The 10,415-nt window shown below is 36.3% G+C and overlaps 1 protein-coding gene across 1 annotated transcript; it reads left to right on the forward strand.

Moving 5' to 3' along the window:
* Positions 1–2,171: 2,171 nt before the first annotated feature.
* LOC147293585 (Double Clp-N motif-containing P-loop nucleoside triphosphate hydrolases superfamily protein) lies at positions 2,172–6,370 on the forward strand. Its single transcript, XM_086233204.1, has 3 exons — positions 2,172–3,520; positions 4,374–4,590; positions 4,697–6,370. The coding sequence occupies exons 1-3, from the start codon at positions 2,172–2,174 to the stop codon at positions 6,323–6,325; spliced, it is 3,195 nt and encodes a 1,064-aa protein (XP_086089330.1). The 3' UTR covers positions 6,326–6,370.
* The last annotated feature ends 4,045 nt before the right edge of the window (positions 6,371–10,415 follow it).

Genomic DNA, 10,415 nt, shown 5'->3' on the forward strand with positions numbered 1-10,415 from the left:
AAAAATAGAAGTGATGATATATAGAGTCAATGGGATAGTATTTCCTAAAACATGAAATCATCAATTCCAAATTAGTTCATTGCCATTAATTTGAGACAAATCCATTTGGGTTTTATTTTCTTCCTTTAAGCAAAAAAAACAAACATAAATGGCAGAAACTTGCTACCTGCTGGTCTACAAAGTCTGAAATGAACTTCATTTGCAGCTTTAATTTGGCGTATAGTACTGTGGTCTATCAAAATTTTCAAAGGTTACAGCAGCAAATCATTTTGTCTCTACCAATTAATTGAACTATCAAGGTACAGAAACCAAGAAATTAAATCTGAGTTCAATTGACTAAATAGAAATTATCTTGTTCTATTTGTTTCTATCTTCCACTTCAACGATGGCTCTCATTTAATAGAACAAATACGAACAAGATAATTTTAAAAGCAAGTACTGATATGTAAGTAAAGGGTGGTAAACGATGATATCAAAAACCAGTCAAAAAAGTCACTTATTAAAGTTTAACAAAAAAGCCCGGTATGTAAATTCTTGGCATGCAGGCTTTGTTTTTGGTCTACAAGTATCAAATATGACAAACCATGTGGTTGTGAATCTTAATTACATAATTACAAGAATGTGAACACATTTCTGGGGTATCCATTAAAACAGTAGGCTTGATCTGTTAATGCCTTCCTTTATTTGGTTAAACATAAAAGTGTTGATAAGTGGGTAGTTGGAAATTAGATTTTGGGGGATTAAACAAAAGGTAACAGTGCAGTTTTTGCACAGAGAGAGAGAGAGACTGAGAAAGAAGCAATAATGCAATGTAGGATAGCAGACAGAGGGTTGCTTTTTGGGTACTTGGGGAATAAAATGCTGTCTCTCTACGAGGATTGGCGTGAAGAGAGAGACTCTCTTTTTCCTCTCTCTCTGTGGATCTCTCTCTCTTAAGAACAAAGAACAAGCCAATATTTGCACATATCTGTCATGCATGTAAAAAGAACAAATTATAAACACGAGAAAGGAAAATTTGGAAGAAAATAAAAATAAGTAAAGAAAATAGGAGTGTGGCCTTTTTATCTTTCATCACACACAGACACCCTGTCTTCTTTCTACCTTTCCCTTTTGGTACTGTTTTTGAATTTCTGCTGGCTTTGTCTGTCCATTCAAAGGCTGATGTGTAAAAAGGAGGGAAGCCCTCTTTCTCTTTGTGCACCATAAGAATTTTGAATTGTGGGTCCCATTAGTGAACCCCTTTTGATGAAATCCCAATAGTTATTGCATAAAAATATATACATATAACACAGTTTAACACAGCAGAAAGGATGACTTATTAATACTGTTACTATATAGTGTAAATCCTAAGATTTTCGTTCCTTGTCTGTAAATGTATAAAAAACTCACATTTATAAGAGTGTCATTGATGACCAAAAACAAATAATAACAGTGTCATTGAAGTAAAAGCAAAAAGAAAAGGCAATTAAAATAAAAAGAGAGAGTAGATTGAAATCTTCTTTTGCAGCCTTTGAGGACCATAATGAATATGAGGCCAGGGAAATATTATTTGATAGGTGCATCATGTTTCATGCCATTAAAACTTACTGTATACATTGATATCTGGAAGTCCCAACAGATGAAAATGATTATAAAAAGTCACTCCTTTTTTATACTAATTGCCTTCAAAACAAAAATCTTTAGTGACATAACAATGGGTGATCATAAAAAGATGGTGCAGTGCTAACTGTAAACAGAAGAGAGAGAAATCAATAGAAAAGAAAAGCTAAAAAGAAAAGCAATCACCCCCAAAAAAAAAAAGTAAAAAAAAATAATAACAGTACACAAATAAAAAGAAAAGAAAACTCATCAATAACAGGAAGTATAAAGAAGGTGGTCTAGTTTAGCCTGGTATTTCCTAAAGCTATAGCTCATCATCAACTAAACCTCAGAGAGAAAGCTCTTTGTTTCAAAAACTCACTATCTCTACTTCCAGTTGAGGTGGTGTGTGTGATATTTTCAACTTCCAAGCTTTTTTTCTGAGCTTCTTCTTTTCAAGTTAGAGAGGGTGGGGGTGGTGTTGAGGAAGAGGGGGATAGAGAGATATAAGAGAAGAAAGTGCTCTCTTGGTTCTGAAGAAAAAGTGTTCTTAACAAAGGGGTGGGTGTTGGGGGGTGGGTTTTGGTCAAGTGATGCGCTCAGGAGGTTGTGCAGTGCAGCAGACCCTCACAGCAGAGGCTGCTTCAGTGTTGAAGCACTCTCTCAGCTTGGCAAGGAGGAGAGGCCATGCTCAGGTCACTCCTCTTCATGTGGCTGCCACTTTGCTGAGCTCAAGAACCAGTCTCTTGAGAAGGGCTTGTCTCAAATCTCATCATCATAATCAGCCACACCAAACTTCCTCACATCCACTTCAATGCAGAGCCCTTGAGCTCTGCTTCAATGTGGCCCTCAACAGGCTCCCAACAACACCTGGTCCTCTGCTCCATGGCCAGCCGTCTTTGTCCAATGCTCTGATTGCAGCTCTCAAGAGAGCACAGGCTCACCAGAGAAGGGGCTGCATAGAGCAGCAGCAGCAACAACCACTCTTGACCATTAAGGTGGAGTTGGAGCAGCTGATTATCTCCATCCTCGATGACCCAAGTGTCAGCAGGGTCATGAGAGAGGCTGGCTTCTCCAGCACCTCTGTCAAAAACAACTTGGAGGACTCTTCAGCTTCCTCTGTTTCCTCTGTTTTTCAGTGTTATAGTAGCTCTGGTGGGGTTTTCTCTTCTCCTTGTTCACCTTCACATCACCAAAACCAGCAGAGAGATGTTTTCAATAGTCCTCCTGGTAATTTTTGGCAGACCCATTTCTTGTCTTACACTTGTGACCAAAACCCACTTCTCTTTTCATCATCCCCACAGAAAAAAGTGGTTGTCCCAATCAACCCCATCATCCCAGATCACTCTGCTTCTTACAAGGAAGATGATGTCAAGCTGGTATTTGAGGTGTTGGTGAGGAAGAACAAGAGGAAGAACACTGTGATTGTTGGTGATTCTGTGTCCATCACTGAAGGCCTAGTTGGTGAGGTGATGGGGAGGATAGAGAGAGGAGGAGATCAGGTTCCTGAAGAACTGAGATCAGCCCACTTCATCAAATTCCAATTTTCACCAGTTTCTTTGAGGTTCATGAAGAGAGAAGATGTTGAGACAAATGTTTCAGAGCTGAAAAGAAAGGTGGACTTGTCTCTAGGAGGTGCTATCATTTACACTGGAGACTTAAAATGGACAATTAGTCATCATGAGAGAGAGGAAGCAGTCTCAGCTGGTGGTTATAGCCCAGTTGAGCATTTGATTGCAGAAATTGCAAGGTTGGTCTCAGACTATGATCATAGCAACAGCTCAAACTCAAACTCAAAGCCAAAGGTGTGGTTGATGGCCACTGCAAGTTACCAGACATACATGAAGTGCCAAATGAGGCAACCACCTCTTGAGATTCAATGGGGTCTTCAAGCTGTTTCTGTTCCATCAGGTGGACTTGGTTTGAGCCTCCATGCTTCCAGGTTCAATATTATATCTCTTGATCTATACATACTCAATATTTTTTCAAGTTATCTGTTAGCATGTTGTATGTTGATGTGCATAAATCCTCCATTGATGGTCATTCCTTGAGCTTGAAGCTTTTGTTTTGTACTTTTCTGTTGCTGAGCCTAGTACTACTGCCTACATGGTGGTCTGCATGAAACCAGAAACCACTGAGGAAAAAGTAAGACAGAGATATAAGAACCACGACCGTCCTTTTGTTTTCTCTTTTTTTTTTTTTTTTGTCAGGATATAGCCAACCCACTCATCAAAATTACAGATTTCACTGCCACATATTGAATTAAGATAAAAAAAATAAATATAAAATTACCAGGTCTATTTTCTTTTTCTTTTTTTCCTTCTTCACCTTATATAAATAAAAAAATTCATAAGAAAATTTAATATTACAAATAACTCTTTCGTTTGTTTTTTTTGGGTACAAACTCAACTCAGAAAACTATTTTGGAGAACCCTTAAGAGGATTATAATTAGTTAAAATAAGCTAAATAAATAGTTTTGCATGTGTAGATAAATGACTTTGTCCCTATTTTCAAGGGAAGAAAGGAAAAACATAACATAAAGTATATGCATGTACAGTATATCTGAGATGATGGCATTGGTCCAATATATACTATATTCTTTATCAAAGGGTGTTCTTCAAACAGCCAGTACTAATATTTTTTATTAGCAAAGAGAAAAAAACATTTATATAACTTATATTTTGTTAGTTGCCCCATCTTAAATATTTTATTTCATACAGTAGTATTGATAAATGAAAGAATAAATTGGTATTTTACAGCAGCTGATGTATGTTTCACTTATGTTTGATCACAGTGTGCATGACTCAAGATTAATCTTCTCTCAAAACCCATCTGAAGTGCTGGAAACAAAGCCATTCAATAGCAGCAAGGATGAACAAGATCATAATAATAAGCTCAGTTGCTGTGAAGAATGCACTTCAAACTATGAAAAAGAAGCTCAGCTGTTCAAATCTGGGCAGCAGAAATTGCCTGCCTGGCTGCAACCACAAGGCCCTGAAGCCCGTCAAAAGGTACCCAACATTTGTCATACTCAACTTTTGACATGTGGATCACATAAAATTGATTTTTTTTTTTTTTCGAATTTAATTCTGATTATAATATTACAATAATTTTCAGGATGAAGTGGCAGAATTGAGGAGAAAGTGGAACAGATTATGCTACAGTCTACACCAAGGAAGGCATGCAACTCAGAATCATTTAAGCTCTGCTTTGTACAACCATCAAAGCCTAATGGGAAAGAACTGTTCTTATACTTCATCATACCCTTGGTGGTCTACAAGGAATGGCATCTCTCCTGATTTGAATTCAATCTCCTTTGGTGATCAACCAGCTAATTCAGAGCCTGCAGCAGCCCAAGGCTCGAATCTCGTGCCGCGATTCAGGCGTCAACAATCATGCACAATTGAGTTCAATTTCGATAATGGGGTCCCAAAACATGAGCCAAGTTTGGATTCTCTGAAAGGCACTGAAGGCAAGGAGGTGAAGATCACCCTTGCTCTTGGTAACTCTGTGTTCTCTGATTCAGTGAAGATGGTGGAAAGAAAAAGTGAATTTGGGACAATGCAGAGAGGTGACATGTGTAAGGTGTTGAAAGAGAATGTGCCTTGGCAATCAGAATCCATTCCTTCAATAGTGGAAGCCATTATTGACTCCAAATCAGCAAAGCAGGAGACTTGGCTGCTGATTCAGGGGAATGATTCAACTGGAAAAAGAAGGTTGGCTCATGCATTAGCTGAATTGGTTCTGGGGTCTGCTGATTCACTCTTGCATATCAACATGAACAAAAGAGAAAGTGAGATGAACCCAAGAGCTGAAATGCTTGAAAGAGCCTTGAAATCCAATGAAAAGCTTGTTGTGTTGGTAGAAGATGTTGATTTGGGTGATACCCAGTTCTTGAAATTTTTAGGTGATGGTTTCGAAACTCGAAAATTCGGAGAAGTGAGTAGAAGAGAAGGGAGTCAAGGACAAGCAATCTTCATATTGACTAAGAGTACTGACTCCACAAGCTATGAAGATAAGGCAAAGTACCCAGATTCTATAATCCAAATGGCATTGAAGGTTGATCATGGTAAAAGCACTAATTTTGGGACACCTAACTTTGATCACAAGCGAAAAGCTGAGTGGGAGCTGCTAAGCAAGACCAAGGCTCCAAGAATTGAAACAAAGGAAGATCCAAATGTGGTTGCTGTTGAGAATGTGAATAGCAAGGGATTCTCAAGGCAATCAAGCTTCAACGCCCTTGATCTCAACCTCAAAGCCGGTGAGGAGGATGACGAAAACGAAGACAGGCCCGGGGAGCTCAGTCCTAATTTAAGTGACTTGACTCGCGAAACCACCGTGGATGGCCAAACCCCACAAGGGTTCCTCGAAATGGTGGATAACCTCTTTGTTTTCAATCGAAGCCCGGCGAGAGATCGCGAGATCACTGAGCTTTTCTTGTCCAAGATTGAAGGGTGTTTTGAGGAGGTGTTTGGGAAGCAAAATGTGGTTAGTCTTAGTGTGGATAAGGGGGTGTTAGAGGGGGTTTGTGTTGGGTCTGGTTCTTTTCCCAATAGCTTGTTTGAGAAGTGGCTGAAAGACATTTTTCAAACGAGTTTGAGGGCGGTTAAATTTGGAGGGAAAGAGGGTATACTTGTAGGGAAGGAGGGTATACTTGTAAGGCTCTGTTTGGGTAGTAGCAAAGAAGAAGGCATTTTGGAAGGTTTCTTGGGTTCTTGTCTTCCCAAGAAAATCCAAATTTCTTGAGTGAGTGAGTGATATTCTACATATTCCTCCTCTCCAAGAAATGAAACTGGCCATGTTGTCCTTCTGTAACAACTGCTAATTTTCTAAATAGTATGTGTTTTTTTTGTTTTTCTTTTTTCACACTTCTTCTCTAGTTTATCCTACATTTTTCAATGCAAATTAATTTGTTCTTCCTGTTTAATTTATATCTTTGAACGCCAAGAGAAAAATAAAGAACAAAAACACATAAATTTACGTAGTTCGACAAATTTATTGGTCCACGAAAGAATGAGATCGATGGTTCATTAACTTCATTATCAATGAAATAATTACAAAGCTTTTCCAATTACCTCTCAACCTTACAACCAACCTAAAGTCTTAATAAACACCTTTTGCACCCTCTAGCATGTGTGGTCAAATTGGACCTAATAGGTTGATAATTGTATGCTCTTACCATGTCAAAGTTGGTGCACCAAACTGTTCAAACCAAAACTAATTGACACTAAATAAAGAAATCCAAGAGTTTATATGGTGTGATACAAAGATTCGAATTAAAATTTTATATATCAAAATGTACTCTGTTTAGTCTTTGAATCTTCTTTGTTTCTTATGCTTTATCAGTTCATAAAAAGATTTGTCCCCCAAACTTTACAAACCTCATATTTTGTCAAGTTCGTCAATAGCTCCATTAAAAAATTCGACATGTCGCTTATGTGGATGAGCAACACTTCAGCTTTTTTTACGAAGTCATTGACGGACTTGACAAAATATGACTTACTGAAAGGATTTGTAAAGTTCGGAAGGCAAAATAAGAATAAAAATTACTTTCAAAAGGCATTTATCTGAATAAACCTAAAAAAAATAGGCGACATATCCTTTATTACATTTGTTGTGTGTGACTTCTATCCCTATGAAGTTCCATCATACGTTCTCATTTTAGGAAGAATTCTTTGTCAATTACAACATTTCCAAAACCATATATAGCCATGAGATAACAACGAATCAAAACCATGCTTCTGATGTTTAAACAAGAGTTCCTTCATTTTTATGGATATGCATCTCACTCAATGGCCCAACACCATTTTTTTTTATTCCCAATTTTTTTTAGGTTTTGGGGTTATTCCCCATTTTTTTAGTTTTCTCTATATATATATATATATATATATGTATGTGTGTGTGTGTGTACCATAGTGAATTGGTGTAATTGTATCTCCAAATTGAACCCATGATCCCAATGTACTGTTTCAGCAAGCATGCTTATTCACAACCACTCTACCACAACAAAAGAACCTTTTTAGGCTTTTGAGGGAGGAGTACTTAAAGAAATAAATAAATAAAAGTATTGCAAATCTTTCTTTGACAAATGTAATATCACTATGTATGTATATCTAGCATAGCTAATAGGCTGCTATCTAATCCGCAGTTCCACACCATCCCCTAAAAGAGATTTGATTCCTGTGATGAGATTATTATAAACTAAAACTTTTGCTTAGCTCACTATGCCTATCCTCCAATATTAATCACACCTTTAATGGACATTAACAAACTTCACATTTTTAAAAAAAATATACTGTACACTTCTTTGTAATTAAGATAAGGTTATTGTGCGGTCCCTTCATCTTGTTCATCATCACATCGTAATACTAAATTATTGTATAATAATCCCCATGACATATCTACTAATTATAAAGAATTGTTAGGGAAAAAGGAGGAATTAATGCCCATGTACCCTTCAAGCAATGATTACTATTTGAGACATTAACAACCCCAATCGATAAGAAAAAAACAAACTAATTAAAGTACTAGTATATACTATATACAAAGATTATCAAAGTGGAAGATTTTAGCATAGGGAGGTGAGTTCCACTTCCACTCACCAGTCACCACCAAGGTTTCTCAACCACATTTTGGCTTTTGCTAAATCACACCTTTTGCTAGACAATGGTATTTTTATTATTTTAATTTTCAAAGGAAGGAAAAATGGTTTACAATAATACTAGAGGTATAAGAATTTTTTCTTTTAATTATAAGTTTGAGCGTTGTGAGAGACTATGTATAACCATAGTCTCGTTAATTTGCAGGTGCTCTCATTAATCGTATTACATCCAATTTTTTACCAATTTTAATTATTGTGTTAATTCTAAGGGCTAGATGCATTGTCCTTCATTTGTTCTTCAAAGTATGTCCATTAGGTGCAATAAGTATGTGGAGAGAGAAAATTCCACATTTGGGAAGTAAATTATTGCTTAACAATTTATAAACTCTTGAACTTCTCCACACATTTTGATTTTGAGTTGGTTAAACTAATTTCTTCGTATTATAACTTCACGCTCTGATACCATATTATATTAGAGGCTTATCCGAGTATCTCATGCAATATGAGACTGATAATACTCCTCTTCACATAAGACTCAAAAAAAAAGAGTTCAAATATGAACAAGTTATTAAAGTACTTTCGGTTTCAAATGAGATATAAAATTTTGAATTTGTTTCGAATTCTCTTTTTCCTTCTTATACTTTTTTACCACAATCAATGGCACTTCATGCATCTGTCATTATTGCCAAGAAAAAATGAGTAATGATACATATTTCATTGGGCTTGCTCACCAAAAAAAAAAAAAAAAAAAAACATTACTCTCCAATCTCCACTACAAGCCAATGGCACTTTATGAATTAAATTATTTCTTTTCTTTAGATATATTCTATGATTACTTTGACCTAAAAGGGTTAATTGATGATAGCAAACCATATGATTGTATCGAACGGCGGATGTGGGGTCTGTCTTCCTATGATGCAACATATATGATCAAAATTTTAGTCTTTGTGAGTTTCTATGATATGATAATTAAATTCTTTGCACCGCTTTAATAAAGGTCTCAAGTGTCCATTATTATTAAGTAAAAGACTGGTCTATTATAGGGGAATGATGGGCATATATCTTCATACAATTAGTGGACCATAATAACACTCACATGGCCCATACAATTAGTGGAACATAATAAGCGAAAAAGACCCAACTTGGGTTATACTAACGAAATTGAATATTCTTCAGCCCAAGGGAAAGGCTAATTAACATTATTTACTGGGCAAAAGTAAATAAAGAGCCTCTTATAAATTGGGTAGAGAGTTTCTGGGTTAACCCAGTGGTGGGTGGGAGGATAATAAGTTAGGATTAGAAAACGTTGAGAGTTCGAGTCTCTCCAATATAGCCAAAAGTTGGGAAGGGATTCAACAAGAGAAGAACACTGCTAACATCGATCACCTCTATTCAGTTTGAATAACATGTATCATAAAAAGTTAAAAACATCTTATATTACTAGACTGTCTAATAAAAGAATAATTTTGTGCCTACTACTGCATTACTAATGATACATTTTATAGATAAGTAACCCACTTCCATATATAGATCTCACATTAGTTCCACCTCTATGAGACATGGAATCAGTGATATAATCTATGATACAAATAATTTTAATAATTCAATTTTATTTCTTGCAAGTGTCATAGTCTTGCTATTTGCTAATCTACCTTTCACCGTTTCCATAAAAGTGTGTCCAAATAGTTATTATAATTTTGGAGAATCATCTCTCCTTGTCACTTGTTAGGTTTGGTAATGATGATGAGTCTCATTTTCTTCCATGGTAGGCCGTTCTTTAGAAATACTAGGACCCCCACTTTTGTTCAATAATTGCTTCCAAAAGAGGCATTAATTATCTTCCATTATTCAGAATAATATATAACTCTTAAGTTCAAAGTGTTTGTTTGTTTTTAAATGAAGATTAGAGGTGTACAATGAGATGGGCCGGCCCGAACACAACTCGTTTAAAGTTGGTTTGGCCCAACCCATTATTAAGTGGGCCGGGCCAAGATTTTCTATCTCGTTGGGCCGGTCCGGCACGAGCCCGTCATGGGTGCCCAAATCCGTGTCAAGCTTGGGCCGGCTCGAACCCATTACGGGCCAGCCCATTTACATTAATTTTTCTCAATTTTTTTTCAAATTGTTAAAAAATAAATTATCTCCATAAATAAATAAAATTATTTAAATTCATAAATTTCCTAAAAGTTAAATACAACATATTTTCTTAAAGTCATTCATTATTAATTGTTATTT

Source organism: Dryas octopetala, chromosome 2 (genome assembly GCF_963921425.1).
Source record: "Dryas octopetala chromosome 2, drDryOcto1.1, whole genome shotgun sequence".
Taxonomy (NCBI): domain Eukaryota; kingdom Viridiplantae; phylum Streptophyta; class Magnoliopsida; order Rosales; family Rosaceae; genus Dryas; species Dryas octopetala.

Excerpts from the sequence above, each read along its gene's own strand:
- LOC147293585 (XM_086233204.1), top strand. The coding sequence starts at position 2,172 with ATGCGCTCAGGAGGTTGTGCAGTGCAGCAGACCCTCACAGCAGAGGCT. Across the intron at positions 3,521-4,373 it reads TTGAGCCTCCATGCTTCCAG|TGTGCATGACTCAAGATTAA; the intron begins GTTCAATATTAT and ends GTTTGATCACAG. Across the intron at positions 4,591-4,696 it reads GCCCTGAAGCCCGTCAAAAG|GATGAAGTGGCAGAATTGAG; the intron begins GTACCCAACATT and ends AATAATTTTCAG.